We start from the raw sequence: 20,582 nt of genomic DNA on the forward strand, positions 1-20,582 counted from the left end.
AGATTTCCCAAGCTTTAAACATCTCAAGGAGCACTGTGCAAGCGATCATATTGAAATGGAAGGAGTATCAGACCACTGCAAATCTACCAAGACCCGGCCGTCCCTCTAAACTTTCAGCTCAAACAAGGAGAAGACTGATCAGAGATGCAGCCAAGAGGCCCATGATCACTCTGAATGAACTGCAGAGATTTACAGCTGAGGTGGGAGAATCTGTCCATAGGACAACAATCAGTCGTACACTGCACAAATCTGGCCTTTATGGAAGAGTGGCAAGAAGAAAGCCATTTCTCAAAGATATCTATAAAAAGTCACCTGGGAGACACACCAAGCATGTGGAAGAAGGTGCTCCGGTCAGATAAAACCAAAATCGAACTTTTTGGCCACAACGCAAAACGTTATGTTTGGCGTAAAAGCAACACAGCTCATCACCCTGAACACACCATCCCCACTGTCAAACATGGTGGTGGCAGCATCATGGTTTGGGCCTGCTTTTCTTCAGCAGGGACAGGGAAGATGGTTAAAATTGATGGGAAGATGGATGGAGCCAAATACAGGACCATTCTGGAAGAAAACCTGTTGCAGTCTGCAAAAGACCTGAGACTGGGATGGAGATTTATCTTCCAACAAGACAATGATCCAAAACATAAAGCAAAATCTACAATGGAATGGTTCACAAATAAACGTATCCAGGTGTTAAAATGGCCAAGTCAAAGTCCAGACCTGAATCCCATCGAGAATCTGTGGAAAGAGCTGAAAACTGCTGTTCACAAACGCTCTCCATCCAACCTCACTGAGCTCGAGCTGTTTTGCAAGGAAGAATGGGCAAAAATTTCTGTCTCTCGATGTGCAAAACTGATAGAGACATACCCCAAGCGACTTGCAGCTGTAATCGCAGCAAAAGGTGGCGCTACAAAGTATTAACGCAAGGGGGCTGAATAATATTGCACGCCCCACTTTTCAGTTTTTTATTTCTAAAAAAAGTTTAAAATATCCAATAAATTTCGTTCCACTTCACGATTGTGTCCCACTTGTTGTTGATTCTTCACAAAAAATTACAATTTCATATCTTTATGTTTAAAGCCTGAAATGTGGCAAAAGGTTGAAAAGTTCAAGGGGGCTGAATACTTTTGCAAGGCACTGTATATATATACATATATGTAAAAAGACCTACACTGTTTACTCTTTGGTGTCTAGACTACTGCTTTGGCAGGTCTGACCCTATCTTTAAGCAGCAAGTAGTCAGAGATACAAGTCGGGGCATAGGAAAGTGGCAGCCAGAAAAACTTTGCATCCCAGCCAGGAGAGTAACGTGAGCGTGGGTGCACAGCTGAAACGGCATGCTCCATACAGCTCACAACCTTCATCGTGTCACCATCTGGCACCTTGGACAACTTCTCTTTCATCTTCTTCTCCACTAGAGTGCACAGTAAAATTCAATATTCACTTCTTGTTAATTAAACATTAAAATACAATTGAAGCTGCTGTTTGGTTTTTAGTTTTCACATTAATACCTTGGCTTAGGAATTTATCTCCATAGTCATCTTTTGTTTCTTTTGGCAGTCGCTCCCAAAGCATTCTAACATTCCTTAGTAGCACATCTGTGTCTGTCACACTGGTCTTAAAGAAACCTGGCTCGATACACAAAACCTTTACTCCAAATGGTTTCATGCACCTCCTGAATCCTCAAAAAAAAAAAATTGTCATGTTCTATCTTAACAGTAATTTCATTTAAATGGTACATGCCATCATGTTTATGTTACAGAAATAAATATTATTGATTTGGCTGTATAAACCACTGTTGTAAACATAAAACTATCCATACTGTACATTTGTAAAATAATCATAATTAGTTTGCACTGAGTATTCTTATCTCATTGTCTTTAAAGAGTTTGCAGGACTGTCTGTGGACTGTCTTAATTATTGTCTTAAATGTGCCTTTACAGTATTTACCATTAGCTCTGCTCAATAGCTATGGCCTGTTACCTAAACTGCACCAAACCCACCATGATAACCATCAGTAGAAAGTGGTTACTAAAGATTAATATTATATTTATATTAATATTATTTGTAGAACATTAAAGCAGCAATTGTGCAGTTCAAATTTTACCATCGTTGAGTATAAGCCAATATCAAGACAGTCCTAACGTTTTTTAAGTCAGTGTATCCACTTATATACAGTTATGTACTAATTATATGCCCACTGATTTTAAAAGGACTGCACCAATAGTTTGTTCAACTAATGCAAACTTTCAAACTTTTTACCTGAGGCTGTCGTTGAATGCTTCCACACCAAATTTGGATACACAGTATGGTCCCCCAGATAAACTGATCCGACCAGATACACTGGCCACATTCACAACACGTCCTCTTGCTTTCTTGATGAGGGGAAGGACACTCAGTGTGATTCCAATGACACCATCCAGGTTGACTTCAAGCAAGGACTTGTAATCCTGCAGGGTCAGCCAGTCACAGGGTCCCGTGGGTAAAGAGACCCCTGCATTATTCACTACTGCCCATAGACCTGGTGATTGCAGCAGAGTTTGTACAATGTATCTTCAGCAGAGAGCTAATGTTTTCTTTATTTAATATTTACAATAGATCTACAAATTATGAGACGTTTTATGTTTCATGTAATGCTATCATTCTTTTTTCAAAACCACCTTCTTTAAATTTGAGCATTCCTCAGTACAGCTACCGACCTGAGAGTATAAGAGCTAGACACCAATCAGCCACCCTGTCTGTTCAGGCTGAAACTTGTGCTGTGTTTTAATGCAAACTCATGTTTACTTGGCCCATTTTGTGCACATTATCTCACAGAAACCTAAGACTGGCTAGTATCACTCTGACTGACAAGGAAAACATGAGAAATGCCACATCTGAAATGTTTCTGTGCTGTGTAATCTTCTCACCTCTCTGCCCCACATGATCTTTAATAAAAGCTGCAGCCTTCTCAATACTTTCAGGTTTCCTCACATCCAGAGACACTGTAGACATTCTAGATGAGCAGGATTTTCTCAGCTCCTCTTCAGCCTTCTCAGTAAAACATCCTGCCACCACACAGAAGCCACACTTGTCCAGATGGCGTGCTAGAAGGTTTCCAAAGCCTGTGTCGCAGCCGGTGATGTACACATACTTTGTACCTCTGTCAGGGACTCGTTCCAACTCACGGAACCAGCGCATCACATAGTACAGCACAATCAGCACCAACACGTACATCCACATGACTGCACAGAACAGTTACAATAGTGTCATCATACATGGTGCAACTTCCTAAAACAGTTTTGTAAAATAAACCAAACATCAAAACATCTGGAGCCCTATCTGATTACATTCCATTGTAATTATTTAAGTTATCTAATTGAAATGACCCAATTTTAAGCTTAGTTGTGTGATAAAAATGAATACGCTAGAGACCAAATTATCTGTGATGAAATCCAATCATGTCATATAATATGTAAATGCCTGCTTTAGTGGTGTATAAATATATATATATATATACAGTGTATCACAAAAGTGAGTACACCCCTCACATTTCTGCAGATATTTAAGTATATCTTTTCATGGGACAACACTGACAAAATGACAATTTGACACAATGAAAAGTAGTCTGTGTGCAGCTTATATAACAGTGTAAATTTATTCTTCCCTCAAAATAACTCAATATACAGCCATTAATGTCTAAACCACCGGCAACAAAAGTGAGTACACCCCTAAGAGACTACATCCCTAAATGTCCAAATTGAGCACTGCTTGTCATTTTCCCTCCAAAATGTCATGTGACTCGTTAGTGTTACTAGGTCTCAGGTGTGCATAGGGAGCAGGTGTGTTCAATTTAGTAGTACAGCTCTCACACTCTCTCATACTGGTCACTGAAAGTTCCAACATGGCACCTCATGGCAAAGAACTCTCTGAGGATCTTAAAAGACGAATTGTTGCGCTACATGAAGATGGCCAAGGCTACAAGAAGATTGCCAACACCCTGAAACTGAGCTGCAGCACAGTGGCCAAGATCATCCAGCGTTTTAAAAGAGCAGGGTCCACTCAGAACAGACCTCGCGTTGGTCGTCCAAAGAAGCTGAGTGCACGTGCTCAGCGTCACATCCAACTGCTGTCTTTGAAAGATAGGCGCAGGAGTGCTGTCAGCATTGCTGCAGAGATTGAAAAGGTGGGGGGTCAGCCTGTCAGTGCTCAGACCATACGCCGCACACTACATCAAATTGGTCTGCATGGCTGTCACCCCAGAAGGAAGCTTCTTCTGAAGTCTCTACACAAGAAAGCCCGCAAACAGTTTGCTGAAGACATGTCAACAAAGAACATGGATAACTGGAACCATGTCCTATGGTCTGATGAGACCAAGATTAACTTGTTTGGTTCAGATGGTCTCAAGCATGTGTGGCGGCAATCAGGTGAGGAGTACAAAGATAAGTGTGTCATGCCTACAGTCAAGCATGGTGGTGGGAATGCCATGGTCTGGGGCTGCATGAGTGCAGCAGGTGTTGGGGAGTTACATTTCATTGAGAGACACATGAACTCCAATATGTACTGTGAAATACTGAAGCAGAGCATGATCCCCTCCCTCCGGAAACTGGGTCGCAGGGCAGTGTTCCAGCATGATAATGACCCCAAACACACCTCTAAGACGACCACTGCTTTATTGAAGAGGCTGAGGGTAAAGGTGATGGACTGGCCAAGCATGTCTCCAGACCTAAACCCAATAGAACATCTTTGGGGCATCCTCAAGCGGAAGGTGGAGGAGCGCAAAGTCTCGAATATCCGCCAGCTCCGTGATGTCGTCATGGAGTAGTGGAAAAGCATTCCAGTGGCAACCTGTGAAGCTCTGGTTAACTCCATGCCCAGGAGAGTTAAGGCAGTTCTGGGAAATAATGGTGGCCACACAAAATATTGACACTTCAGGAACTTTCACTAAGGGGTGTACTCACTTTTGTTGCCGGTGGTTTAGACATTAATGGCTGTATATTGAGTTATTTTGAGGGAAGAATAAATTGACACTGTTATATAAGCTGCACACAGACTACTTTTCATTGTGTCAAAGTGTCATTTTGTCAGTGTTGTCCCATGAAAAGATATACTTAAATATCTGCAGAAATGTGAGGGGTGTACTCACTTTTGTGATACACTGTATATATATATATATATATATATATTCTTCTTCATTCTTTATTTCATTAACCTTGGACACTAGGTGCAAGGCAGAAATACCCTGGACAGGCCACCAATCCATTGTAGGGCTTTAACACCCCCAAACACACACACACACACACACACACACACACACACACACACACATACACTCAAAATCAGTCATGTCTGTGACACTCGATAGCACAGCTGAGGTTTTGACTGAGGTATTTGGCATAATAGACCTGGATTTAACATTAGATGAGGTGAATATACTGTAGTTAATCAGTAGCAGGGACAGGGCTCAAAGCTCATCAGGTTTCTACATATCTTAGTTGCCTGAAACCAGTGTAAGAGGAAATGTCCTACAATGTCCTGCACAGTTTCAAAACTCGTTTACACTAATGTTTTCATTCACTAACACCTATGCTACAGTATTGCCAGTGTCCAACTCAATGACAGTACAGTGTATCCTTTCTGGAGGTTAGTAGTAAATCATATTGACATAAATGCTTCTACCCATGTGACTTTAATGTAAAACATACATTGTACTGATCATGATGCTAATTGGTTAGTGGGGCAGTTTACACAATTTTGAATTCAAACAAATACCCATTTTACAAAGTGGTTTAGTATTTTATCAGCATCTAGCACCAGATGGTAGAAGACATGTCCATATGGTTTTTTTCCAGGTACTCCTATTTCCTCCCACCTCTAAAAACATGCTGAAGGCCTCGTGCAATAGACAATGGTCTAGAATTTAAGTTCTGTATCAAGGTGTTTTCTGCCTTTCACCCAGTTAATCAGACATTATCAGGCAGGATAAAGCGGTAAAAGAGACAATGCATGAATGAATTATTGTATTTGTATCAATATTGACAATTTTTTATTTTAAACAAATAACAGTCACAGTTACACAGGTTATTTTGCTTCAAATAAATGACCATAAAAAAACCAAGAGTTCACTATTTAATAATTAATTGTTTTCATTGCAAAACAGTAAATGCAATAATTTTTAGCACTGAAATACAAATAAAAGAAATATAAAAGCTTACCATAGTGTGTGTTCTTTATTATGAGAATTTATATCTGTGTGTTGTTCAAAACATTTCTGAAAATCTATAGCTTGACCACCAGTCACAGCACAACATAAAATTAGAACAGATCACTTATTATATTATATTACAATATATATATATATATATGTATATTATCTTTATTTTGTAAATATATTTTATATATATTATCTTTAGAGGGCTCTGATGGTTCCACTTTTGTGACATGATTCAAAACTATGCAATTACTATGTCATTTGGTAGTAATTACTAACTACTACATGTTTTGTTTTAAATGAGATTTAAAACACAGGGTAATTTATACAGGACATGTATTGCTTTATTCTACAACACCATTATTAACATATTTTAATGCATTAACATGTATTTATTTTAAAGCGTATTTGATTCTAATAAATAAGTGCAAACAATTTAGATGCAATAATTTTCATATCATTGTGGAAAAAATGCAAACAAATCTAAGACTTATTTACTGCACATGAACCACAAGCATTATAATTTAAAAGTTCAAGAAACTGTACAGATCACAGAAGGTGGATCATACGTTTTCACAAGTAAGGACTATGAGCCATACTTATGTACAAAAAAATATAAAACAGGTCTGATTGCTAATGTTTGAGGGGAAAAAACTCCTATCATATATATCATATTTTTGGAAAACCAACAACAACGTATAAAATAACTTTAAAAAAGCTTCTCACTGTAAATGAGACAAAATCATTAATGTCTTAACACTGGCATTACATACATGTCAGAAGTGTAAGGTAATTCATATCTTTAAGACTTTACCAAATCAAAACTTTCTAACCTTGAGCAGTTTCTCTTCCCTAATGAGGGGGCCCGTACAGGCACGGTTTCCTGTGTAGGTTATCACTAGTGTTGTGCGATACTGCAAAATTTGGTATCGATCAGATACCAAGTAAGTACAGGGCCAGTATCGCCGATATCGATACCGTTACTGATACTTTTTAATAATCAAGGTAGATGCATCATTAAATTGCTAAATCTGAATGAATTTTAATGACATTTAAGTGTATTAATGTAATACATAAATTTTCTGTAAGTAGCTGCTATCAGCAGGGTTGTAAATAAATTCAGTTGTTTAAAGCGGTCCGATTTCTTGTTTCTGGTGCTTTACTTTCTCACAACGTTACCATCATGCAGAGGTGGAAAGAGTACTAAAATATTGTACTCAAGTAAAAGTACTATTACTTTAATGCATTTTTACTTAAGTACGAGTAAAATTACTAGTCTAAAAATCTACTCAAGTAAAAAGTAACTCATTTAAAATGTAGTAAATGTTACTTAGTTTTAACAGGAGAGGGTGTCTCTTCTGTGTAATGCAAACAAGACAAGTGGATATAAATCTTACAATAGTTGTTTTTAATTAAAATATAATAGAAAAAAACATGTTGATACAACATTTAAAACATTTAGGGATGTGTAATGTGTAATTTTAGTACAGACCATTCCATAAAACTTTTTCAAACTGTATAACCACTAGTGATGGGTCGTTCTCGAACAATCCGATTCTATTGAACGGCCCTTTAAAATGAACGAAAGGAACCGAGTCACGCCTCTGGGAGCCGTTATATATATATATATTTCTATTTGTGCACAGTTCTTATCGGTGGTAATCCACCCATTCCGCTTAGCAGAATCAAACACAGTATGTCTCTTCCCTGTAGTTTTTTCTCTATCATGTATTACCGAGTGGACCTTCAAAAGTCAAAGAACTTGTTTTTTTAATGCAAACTTGCCCTAAAGTTTGTAAATTTTACTAAATTGTTTTTGTGTTTTTAATGTTTTTTATGCTTGAAATGTAAGCCCAGTTTGGCTACAAGTTATACAACAGATGATTTATTGCAATTACTTTAAACTATTTTTGTTATTAAAATGTACTTGTTGTCAATTTGTATACTTTTGACAACAATCTTTTTTTCTCATTTAAGTGTTGTTTGAATTAGGCTTAAGGCAAGGTAGCAAAATGTGTTCATCATTGATGTTAATATCGGGTATAGTTACCCAGTAGCGCCTCTCGCTGCCTAAAAAAAGAACGAAGAGCCATTTTTTGAACAGTTTATTTTCCATCGCAGAATTCACTGCAGCAGTTTCCTAGACGCGATTTTTTTTGCGTTTTTTTTTTTTACTCAGTAACGGATGTTATTTAAAATGTAGTGAATTACAATTCTCAATACAAAACATACTTAAATAAAAGTAAAATTACTGGTACACAAAAAAATACTCAATTACAGTAACGCGAGTAAATGTAATTCGTTACTTTCCACCTCTGCCATCATGGTCACCACAAAGCGGCTAACACATAGTTGTGTTTGTTGGGTAAATACATTTGTACATTTTTAATAGTTACCGAATCCATGTGTCCTTGTTAATTTAAAATTGATGCTATTCTGTTTACATTTATAAGCACAAAGTCAAAAGAAAAAAGCTCTTATTCACCAAAACATGGAATAAGAGCCTCACTGCGCATGCTCCGATTCATGTACGTAAGGTGCGTCCGTACCTTATGTACGTATAGTTTACACCAGCCTTTCTCAACCGGGGTGCCGCGGCACACTGGGGTGCCATCTGGCTTCGTCAGGGGTGCCGTCAAAAATATTCTGATAATGATGGGTCATTCGCGAACGATCCGATTCTATTGAACGGCTATTTAAAATTAACAAAAGGAACCGAGTCGCGCCTCTGGGAGTCACTATATGTATTTTTATTTCTGCGCAGTTCTTATCGACTGTAATCCACCCATTCAGCTTCCATCAGTAGAGGGAATTAATCAGTCATAATAAGAGCTGTTTATTGTTGAAATTCAAATCCAAAAACAGAGAGCGGAGAGCGAGCGAGACACACACACACACACAAACACACACACACAGAGAGAGAGAGAGAGACACACACACACACACACACAAACTGATCGTTATTACTACCTCATTACTGTAAGTATAATCATTTTTATTGTTATTATTTTGCACTGTTTTTATTAATATTTTATTCAATTTTATATTTTTTGCACGTTACTGTTTTGTATATATTTGTTCTTTCTTACTGTTATTTTTTATTATTTCTCTCTAACTTGCTTTGACAATACGAATGTCTTTATTTGTCATGCCAATAAAGCTTCTTTTGAGTTTGACTTGAGAGAGCCGTAACCGAGCTACAGAGAGAACATGCAGAAAAGAAGCAGTACTCTTAGTATAATGACAAATAAACTATAAACTTAAGTAAACTATAAACTTGTTTAATTATGTTAAATCTGATCCATCCCATCACAGTAGTATCGATCCGATTTCAATACCAACGTTGGTGTAGATAATAGCGATATTTGGAACGATCTGCCCACCACTAGTTATCACAGTGCAGATCATGAAACTCCATGAACCTCGAGTGCAACACACTGTAAGCCATAAATCATGTGACATGCATATTTGAAGACCGTAAAAGTTGCTAAAGGACAAAAGACTCTGTGCTAAATTTATAGTTCTTAATGTGTCCCAAAATTTAGTTTACTATAAGCGCACTTTTAACACTTAGTTTTAAAGGGATTAAGACTAACGCTGCAAGTACAAGTTCAAGTACAAAACTAAACACTCTCAAACTCAAAATACTTCAACAAAACATGACTTGTTCTAACATGCATCTGAAAATAACGTTATTTAAAATAGGACTTGTAAAAAGAATGTTTATTTCGCGGGAGTATGCAGACTACATATTTCTGCTAAAGCTTAAAAAGTTCTGTCAATTTAAAGACACATAATACGTCAGACCTACCTGCTTCTCTGCGTCCAGAACAGACTGAACAGGTTCTGCGCAGTACTGAATTACACTGCCTGGCCAAAAAAACGTCACACGAATATTTTGTTGGACCGCCTTTAGCTTTGATTACGGCACGCATCGCTGTGGCATCGTTTCCACAAGCTCCTGCAATGTCACAACATTTATTTCTGTCCAGAGTTGCATTAATTTTTCCACAAGATCTTTTATAAATGATGGGAAATTTGGACCACTGCACAAAGACTTCTCCAGCACATCCCAAAGATTCTCAATGGGGTTCAGGTCTGGACTCTGTGGTGGCCAATCCATGTGTGAAAATGATGTCTCATGCTCCCTGAACCACTCTTTCACAATTTGAGCCCAATGAATCCTGGCATTGTCATCTTGGAATGTGCCATCAGAGAAGAAAAAATCCATTGATGGAATAACCTCGTTGTTCAGTATATTCAGGTAGTCAGCTGACCTTTCCTTGGGCACATAATGTTGCTGAACCTAGACCTGACCACCTGCAGCAACCCCAGATCATAGCACTGCCCCCACAGGCTTGTACGGTAGGCACTAGGCATGATGGGTGCATCACTTCAGCCGCCTTTCTTCTTACCCTGATGTGCCCATCATTCTGGAACAGGGTAAATCTGGACTCATCAGACCACATGACCTTCTTCCATTGCTCCAGAGTCCAATCTTTATGCTCCCTAGCAAATTGAAGCCGTTTTTGCCGGTTAGCCTCACTGACACGTGGTTTTCTTAAGGCTACACAGCTGTTTAGTCCCAATCCCTTGAGTTCCCTTCGCATTGTGCATGTGGAAATGCTCTTACTTTTACTATTAAACATATCCCTGAGTTCTACTGTTGTTTTTCTACGATTTCATTTCACCAAACGTTTAAGTAATCACCGATCACGATCATTCAAGATTTTTTTCCGACCACATTCCTTCCTCGAAGATGATGTTTCCCCACTGTCCTTCCACTTTTTAATAATGCGTTGGACAGTTCTTAACCCGATTTTAGTAGTTTCAGCTTCTCCTTAGATGTTTTCTCTGCTTGATGCATGTCAATAATTTGACCCTTCTGAAACAGATTAACATCTTTTCCACGACCACAGGATGTGTCTTTCGACATGGTTGTTTAACAAATGAGAAGCTACTCACTGCATCAGTTAGGGTTAAATAACTTGTTGCCAGCTGAAACATAATCACCCATGCAGTAATTATCCAATAGGAGACTCTTACCTATTTGCTTAGTTAAATCCAGGTGGTGACCTTTTTATTGGCCAGGAAGTGTATTTTCTTTATAGTAGTCAAAACCAAAGCCTCACAGTCAATCAGCACTGACTTCTCTGTCATGTGATCACTAGTTATACCCAGAGCCATAGAGAGAGAGTTGCAACACTCCTTGATGTTGCTACCACGCGGTCACGTGGTTCATGTAACCCTTCAATAGTTCCAAACAAACCCGGCGCTGTCATGTTCTCATATGGGACAGGCAGCAGTGAATGAAATATTCAACGGTAAATAATAAACATTTGTACAATTTCTGGGTATTTTCAACTGCGTTTACATTTACTGCATCTGCTTTAATGTCAATTTGGTATATAAAGTGGAAGACTGATGTTTATAATGACTTGTTAATAGGTTAATAAACTTGTTAACACACAGTACATTATATTAGCACACATTACATAATGTGATATCATTAAGTAGTAGAGACAATATACAGTACAGAGATTAAAGAGTTTTTTTGTTTTGTCTTTTTGCATGAACTAATCTCCCTTCACTTTCCTGAGGATTCATAATAATATTAATTTTGGCTAAACACTAAGCCATGTGGATGGATTTATAAGGTTTGCCTGCACTGAATGAACAGATTCATAAACACACCATACCAAACACACCATACCAAAACATTATAGTGCAGGTACAAGAAATAGCATTAATTCATGTCTTATTTCTTGAGTGATTAATAATTTATTCCTACATGTAATACATTAATGAATTAATTATGAATATGCACCAGTTCATTTTGTCTAATGTAAGTGGTGGACAAGGTACACAAACCATGTAGTTGAGTTAAAGTAGAGATATGCAAGGTAACATATTACTCCAGTAAAAGTAGTAGTAAAAGTAAAAATACTCTTTACCTCCACTTGAGTAGAAGAACTAAAGTATTTACCTTCAAATGTACTTAAGAATGAAAGTAAAAGTACCATGATTTATTATGGCTCTAATGTTTTATTATCATTTCTGTAACAAGACTCTTGATTAATCAACTCATTTTAGGTGAAAAGACTCTAGTGGCATTAATTAATCTGACACTAATGTTTATTAAAATTATCATCAGAACAAAACACTGGTGTGATCGCTTCACGCTTCTTTCATTTCCACAATGTTACATTTTTATTCAAACATAAACCAAAAGGAACCACAGATTGTTCATAATGTAGTGGAGAAAAATGTAAGACATTTAACTACCAAATGTGGTGGAGTTAACGTAAAAACTCACCCAAAATGGAAATGCAGATACACAAAAAAAACTATTTAAGTATAGTAACTAGTAACATTTGCTTAGTTACTGTCCACCACTGGTAATGTATGCCTTAATTAATGCAGGAGCAATATGTTAATTATTTTAGTAATTAAGGTACAAATGTCATCAGTTATTCATGAGATTCATACAGGTCATCAGGATGACCATCACAAATATGACCTCATGTCATGTTTGTGGTGCTTAAATTGAAAAGTAAAATATTCCTTATTTAATAATGTTCTGTTGAGGATTAAATAACTGAAAATGTGTCATGAAATCACTGAAAATGCTTGCTAAGTAGTGGAAATGAATGTGGCTCTATGGGTTGAAAGTGAATGTTTGGAACTATTCAGAGCTCCACAACCCGGAAGCTGCGCAGAAAAATTTCCCGCCCCCGTTAAAACGGTACCCTATGGGAGTGCCGCCACTCTGTTCTCTCTACCGCTCTGGTTATACCTATCTTTGTAATCGATGCTAAATGTTTACAGTTTGGTTGTCTTGGGCTCTCCTTTCTTCTAGTGTAAAAACAATCCTGAACTAGCTTCTAGGAGTTAGAATGCTTAAGTGTGTTTATTGTGAAATTTCTAAACATATGATAGGTCAAAATATCCACACAGAACCGTGCATATATACACAGTGGAGTTCATATATCTACTTAAAAAATCTATTACCAGTTATCCTTTATCAACTGGAGTCCATCCATTGAAACATTAATTGATTAGATATTGTTTGTAAAGGGACAGACCTGCGTCTATTGAGGCCCACATTTATATTGCATGGTCAGGTCCAACTCACGGAACCAGCGCATCACATAGTACAGCACAATCAGCACCAACACGTACATCCACATGACTGCACAGAACAGTTACAATAGTGTCATCATACATGGTGCAACTTCCTAAAACAGTTTTGTAAAATAAACCAAACCTCGTAAACTGGAGCCCTATCTGCTTACAAGTTATGAATCCAGGTTTTTGTGTAAAGTTTGCATGTTCTCCCTGTGTCTTGGGGTTCTGGTATAAACCCAGTTTGACACTAATCTTGAATTGAAGAATCATGTGTAATCTAACTACCTGCCCTGTCATGAATGTAAGTGTTAAACATGACATTAAAATCCTAATAAACAAAATTCTACAGTAGCTGCTGCCTTCTCAATACTGTCAGGTTTCGTCGCTTCCAGATATTTACTTTCTAAACACAGTGTCTGTGAAAGTGTGTATTTGATGTACTGAATTGAGACATTTGTTTTTATTACAACCAGACCTACCTTTATTAATGTTTTTCATTTTCACAGGAACAGGTCAAATAATTAATAACAAACTATTATTTGTATTAAATGTCCTATCTTAGTTGCATAAATACAGTGTAATAGGAAATGTCCTACACAGTTTCATCTTAATACATAAATATTTAATATTGATACTTGGGAAAACTCTGAACTAGACCACCATTGCATGCCTCATTTACTAAAACCTATTTTAAAGTATAGCCAGTGTACAACTCTAAAATACATACTGTATCCTGTTTGAAGGTAAGTAGTATTTCATATTGGAATAAATGTTTCTACCCACACACACACATATATGTATACACACACACACACACACACACACACACACACACACACATACAGTGTATCACAAAAGTGAGTACACCCCTCACATTTCTGCAGATATTTAAGTATATCTTTTCATGGGACAACACTGACAAAATGACACTTTGACACAATGAAAAGTAGTCTGTGTGCAGCTTATATAACAGTGTAAATTTATTCTTCCCTCAAAATAACTCAATATACAGCCATTAATGTCTAAACCACCGGCAACAAAAGTGAGTACACCCCTAAGAGACTACACCCCTAAATGTCCAAATTGAGCACTGCTTGTCATTTTCCCTCCAAAATGTCATGTGATTTGTTAGTGTTACTAGGTCTCAGGTGTGCATAGGGAGCAGGTGTGTTCAATTTAGTAGTACAGCTCTCACACTCTCTCATACTGGTCACTGAAAGTTCCAACATGGCACCTCATGGCAAAGAACTCTCTGAGGATCCTAAAAGACGAATTGTTGCGCTACATGAAGATGGCCAAGGCTACAAGAAGATTGCCAACACCCTGAAACTGGGCTGCAGCACAGTGGCCAAGATCATCCAGCGTTTTAAAAGAGCAGGGTCCACTCAGAACAGACCTCGCGTTGGTCGTCCAAAGAAGCTGAGTGCACGTGCTCAGCGTCACATCCAACTGCTGTCTTTGAAAGATAGGCGCAGGAGTGCTGTCAGCATTGCTGCAGAGATTGAAAAGGTGGGGGGTCAGCCTGTCAGTGCTCAGACCATACGCCGCACACTACATCAAATTGGTCTGCATGGCTGTCACCTCAGAAGGAAGCCTCTTCTGAAGTCTCTACACAAGAAAGCCTGCAAACAGTTTGCTGAAGACATGTCAACAAAGGACATGGATTACTGGAACCATGTCCTATGGTCTGATGAGACCAAGATTAATTTGTTTGGTTCAGATGGTCTCAAGCATGTGTGGCGGCAATCAGGTGAGGAGTACAAAGATAAGTGTGTCATGCCTACAGTCAAGCATGGTGGTGGGAATGCCATGGTCTGGGGCTGCATGAGTGCACCAGGTGTTGGGGGGTTACATTTCATTGAGGGACACATGAACTCCAACATGTACTGTGAAATACTGAAGCAGAGCATGATCCCCTCCCTCCGGAAACTGGGTGGCAGGGCAGTGTTCCAGCATGATAATGACCCCAAACACACCTCTAAGACGACCACTGCTTTATTGAAGAGGCTGAGGGTAAAGGTGATGGACTGGCCAAGCATGTCTCCAGACCTAAACCCAATAGAACATCTTTGGGGCATCCTCAAGCGGAAGGTGGAGGAGCGCAAAGTCTCGAATATCCGCCAGCTCCGTGATGTCGTCATGGAGGAGTGGAAAAGCATTCCAGTGGCAACCTGTGAAGCTCTGGTAAACTCCATGCCCAGGAGAGTTAAGGCAGTTCTGGGAAATAATGATGGCCACACAAAATATTGACACTTCAGGAACTTTCACTAAGGGGTGTACTCACTTTTGTTGCCGGTGGTTTAGACATTAATGGCTGTATATTGAGTTATTTTGAGGGAAGAATAAATTTACACTGTTATATAAGCTGCACACAGACTACTTTTCATTGTGTCAAAGTGTCATTTTGTCAGTGTTGTCCCATGAAAAGATATACTTAAATATCTGCAGAAATGTGAGGGGTGTACTCACATGGGTGTACTTTTGTGATACACTGTATATGTATACACACACACACACACACACACATATATATATGTATATATATACAGGTACATGCACATATACACACACAAACACACACACACACACATATACTGTATATATATACAGTGTATCACAAAAGTGAGTACACCCCTCACATTTCTGCAGATATTTAAGTATATCTTTTCATGGGACAACACTGACAAAATGACACTTTGACACAATGAAAAGTAGTCTGTGTGCAGCTTATATAACAGTGTAAATTTATTCTTCCCTCAAAAAAACTCAATATACAGCCATTAATGTCTAAACCACCGGCAACAAAAGTGAGTACACCCCTTAGTGAAAGTTCCTGAAGTGTCAATATTTTGTGTGGCCACCATTATTTCCCAGAACTGCCTTAACTCTCCTGGGCATGGAGTTTACCAGAGCTTCACAGGTTGCCACTGGAATGCTTTTCCACTCCTCCATGACGACATCACGGAGCTGGCGGATATTCGAGACTTTGCGCTCCTCCACCTTCCGCTTGAGGATGCCCCAAAGATGTTCTATTGGGTTTAGGTCTGGAGACATGCTTGGCCAGTCCATCACCTTTACCCTCAGCCTCTTCAATAAAGCAGTGGTCGTCTTAGAGGTGTGTTTGGGGTCATTATCATGCTGGAACACTGCCCTGCGACCCAGTTTCCGGAGGGAGGGGATCATGCTCTGCTTCAGTATTTCACAGTACATATTGGAGTTCATGTGTCTTTCAATGAAATGTAACTCCCCAACACCTGCTGCACTCATGCAGCCCCAGACCATGGCATTCCCACCACCATGCTTGACTGTAGGCATGACACACTTATCTTTGTACTCCTCACCTGATTGCCGCCACACATGCTTGAGACCATCTGAACCAAACAAATTAATCTTGGTCTCATCAGACCATAGGACATGGTTCCAGTAATCCATGTCCTTTGTTGACATGTCTTCAGCAAACTGTTTGCGGGCTTTCTTGTGTAGAGACTTCAGAAGAGGCTTCCTTCTGGGGTGACAGCCATGCAGACCAATTTGATGTAGTGTGCGGCGTATGGTCTGAGCACTGACAGGCTGACCCCCCACCTTTTCAATCTCTGCAGCAATGCTGACAGCACTCCTGCGCCTATCTTTCAAAGACAGCAGTTGGATGTGACGCTGAGCACGTGCACTCAGCTTCTTTGGACGACCAACTCGAGGTCTGTTCTGAGTGGACCCTGCTCTTTTAAAACGCTGGATAATCTTGGCCACTGTGCTGCAGCCCAGTTTCAGGGTGTTGGCAATCTTCTTGTAGCCTTGGCCATCTTCATGTAGCGCAACAATTCGTCTTTTAGGATCCTCAGAGAGTTCTTTGCCATGAGGTGCCATGTTGGAACTTTCATGACCAGTATGAGAGAGTGTGAGAGCTGTACTACTAAATTGAACACACCTGCTCCCTATGCACACCTGAGACCTAGTAACACTAACAAATCACATGACATTTTGGAGGGAAAATGACAAGCAGTGCTCAATTTGGACATTTAGGGGTGTAGTCTCTTAGGGGTGTACTCACTTTTGTTGCCGGTGGTTTAGACATTAATGGCTGTATATTGAGTTATTTTGAGGGAAGAATAAATTTACACTGTTATATAAGCTGCACACAGACTACTTTTCATTGTGTCAAAGTGTCATTTTGTCAGTGTTGTCCCATGAAAAGATATACTTAAATATCTGCAGAAATGTGAGGGGTGTACTCACTTTTGTGATACACTGTATATATATATATATACAGTATATACTGTACACTATATTGCCAAAAGTATTCACTCACCCATCCAAATAATTGAATTCAGGTGTTCCAATCACTTCCATGTCCACAGGTGTATAAAACCTCGGCATGCAGACTGCTTCTACAAACATTTGTGAAAGAATGGGTCGCTTTCAGGAGCTCAGTGAATACCAGCGTGGTACCGTGATGGGATGCCACCTGTGCAAGTCCAGTTGTGACATTTCCTCATTACTAAATATTCCACAGTCAACTGTCAGTGGTATTATAACAAAGTGGAAGTGAACGACAGCAACTCAGCCACAAAGTGGTAGACCTCCAAACTTCATGTGGCCTTCAGATTAGCTCAAGAACAGTGCGTAGAGAGCTTCATGAAATGGGTTTCCATGAGCGAGCAGCTGCATCCAAGCCTTACATCACCAAGCGCAATGCAAAGCATCAGATGCAGTGGTGTAAAGCACACCGCCACTGGACTGTAGAGCAGTGGAGACGTGTTCTCTGGAGTGACGATTCACGCTTCTCCAGCTGATCCGATGGATGAGTCTGGGTTTGGCGGTTGCCAGGAGAACGGTACTTGTCTGACTGCATTGTGCCAAGTGTAAAGTTTGGTGGAGGGGGGATTATGGTGTAGGGTTGTTTTTTTTAGGAGTTGGGCTCGGCCCCTTAGTTCCAGTGAAAGGAACTCTTAATGCTTCAGCATACCGAGAGATTTCGGACAATTTCATGCTCCCAACTTTGTGGGAACAGTTTGGGGATGGCCCCTTCCTGTTCCAACATGAGACTGTAAGCCAGGCCTTCTCATCCAACATCAGTGTCTGACCTCACAAATGCGCTTCTGGAAGAATGGTCAAAAATTCCCATAAACACACTCCTAGAACTTGTGGAAAGCCTTCCCAGAAGAGTTGAAGCTGTTATAGCTGCAAAGGGTGAGCCGACATCATTTAAACCCTATGGATTAACAATGGGTTGTCACTCAAGTTTATATGCGTGTGAAGGCAGACAAGTGAATACTTTTGGCAATATAGTGTACTGTATATTGGCCTAGTAATGTTGAGCAGGTTACACAGATTCCCAAAATCCCTGTGCTGTGTCTTACTATTCATCTTTTAGTTGTTTTAATATTTTACTTAACAAAAATATTGTCATGTTTTGACTTTCGTTATCATCGCACTTTACCGCTGATGTGTATTTGTGGTGTGTTACCATCTGCTTATTTCGTCCCAAACAATGATTTTCTCCAATCAAGCAGCTTAAAAGACAAATCCAGTATAAAAACTTTCTCAATGTGTTAAATGTCCCAGAGCATACAGTAATTGTTTACTAAACTAACGCTTAATACTTAATATTTAATACTTAAGGTTTAATGGGATTAGGACTAACAATGCAATATACAAGTACGAAGCAAATATAAACAAAACATTACCTGTTCAAACACCCTACATTCATCTGAAAATAACGTTACTTAAAACAGGAATTTTGTGGGAGAATGCAAAGTACATATTTCTGATGAAGCATAACAGGCTCAAAAATAACAAGAATAACAAGCTCTGCAAGGCAAGAAACTATTTTAATCAAAGCCAGACCGTCACAGCCAATCAGCACTGAGGTCGCTGTCATATGATCACTAATGATTTTTTAACACCTTTGTAAGTAAAGTCAAACGTTTGGGCGGCACCGTGGCTTAGTGGGTAGCACTGACGCCTAACAGCAAGAAGGTCCTGGGTTCGATTCCCAGGTGGGGCGGTTCGGGTCCTTTCTGTGCGGAGTTTGCATGTTCTCCCCGTGTCCGCGTGGGTTTCCTCCCATAGTCCCAAAACATGCCACCAGGCTAACTGGAAACACTGAATTGTCCTATAGATACCTAGCCGCTAGATGCACAAACCAGTGCATTGTAGTGCCGGTCCCAAGCCCGGATAAAATAGGGAGGGTTGTGTCAGGAAGGGCATCCGGCATAAAAATTAATGCGGATCATGATCCGCCGACCCCGCAACCGAACGGGACAGAGGCAGAAGAAGAAGAAGTAAGTAAGTAAAGTCAAACATTTACATACACTTCACAAGTTAACAAACAGTATCCGGCACAGATCCGGGTTGGATCTATCAATACAGCTGGCCCAGCACTGACCCAGATCTTTATGCTTAAATGATATCTTTGCAATATGTTTACAAGATATTATTGTACTTAAATAATAATTAGGGCAGTATTAAGAAATACACAAGGAATATTAATGCAATTTATTTAAATAATGAAATAAATATTCTTTAAAATTCCATTTAATGTGAAACGAAAAAAAATGAACCAATACCACATCAATGCTTTAATAAATAATATACAGTGGATATATAAAGTCTACACATCCCTTTTAAAATGGCACTTTTTTGTGATGTAAAAATCAAAGATAAATAATTTGATATTTATTTCCCTGTTTAAACTGAAAAACAAACAAGGGGAAAACTAATGTCATTGTATAAGTTTACATCCATTTTTTTATTTAGTTATGTGGCCGTGTCTATAATTAACCAATTATAAACACAGTAGTGTTTGTATTGACACAGCAGTCAATACACACCTGGCATGACTCTGATTAACCCAATACAAAATTTTGCTTTTTTTGTAGAATTTTCCTGATGTACTTAATTGCATCTCACAGCAAAGAGTTTACAAAGCATCAAAGATATCATTCATGAGAATGGTAAAAAAATTTGGTACAAAAAAGCATTACATACATCATGGAACACTAGTGTCACCTAAATAAGTATCTGTAAATAGAACTAGGCAATATTGACATGCTGCTTCCTGCTACTGCACCTGTGCCCAGGGTAAATTATCTTAAAGTCTTTCTACTTCAGTGTTGGTGGTGTCAGGGACACACAGCTCCTTTTCACAGCATCTATAATTAAAAAGAGATTGTCGTAATCAGCAATAATTTTTTATATTTAGTTCTAAATTGTTATCATATCATGTAATGTGCATAAGATCCTGGCCATCCATCACAACATGCAT

The 20,582-nt window shown here is 39.0% G+C and overlaps 1 protein-coding gene across 1 annotated transcript; it reads right to left on the reverse strand.

Annotated features, from left to right (window-relative positions):
- Nucleotides 1-1,190: 1,190 nt before the first annotated feature.
- LOC134331502 (retinol dehydrogenase 7-like) lies at nucleotides 1,191-10,009 on the reverse strand. Its single transcript, XM_063012951.1, has 5 exons — nucleotides 10,002-10,009; nucleotides 2,910-3,224; nucleotides 2,263-2,521; nucleotides 1,512-1,675; nucleotides 1,191-1,414 (listed from the first exon to the last, which is right to left on the reverse strand). The coding sequence occupies exons 2-5, from the start codon at nucleotides 3,220-3,222 to the stop codon at nucleotides 1,191-1,193; spliced, it is 960 nt and encodes a 319-aa protein (XP_062869021.1). The 5' UTR covers nucleotides 3,223-3,224; nucleotides 10,002-10,009.
- Between the last annotated feature and the right edge of the window lie 10,573 nt (nucleotides 10,010-20,582).

The sequence above is a fragment of the Trichomycterus rosablanca genome, chromosome 17 (assembly GCF_030014385.1).
Source record: "Trichomycterus rosablanca isolate fTriRos1 chromosome 17, fTriRos1.hap1, whole genome shotgun sequence".
Taxonomy (NCBI): Eukaryota; Metazoa; Chordata; class Actinopteri; order Siluriformes; family Trichomycteridae; genus Trichomycterus; species Trichomycterus rosablanca.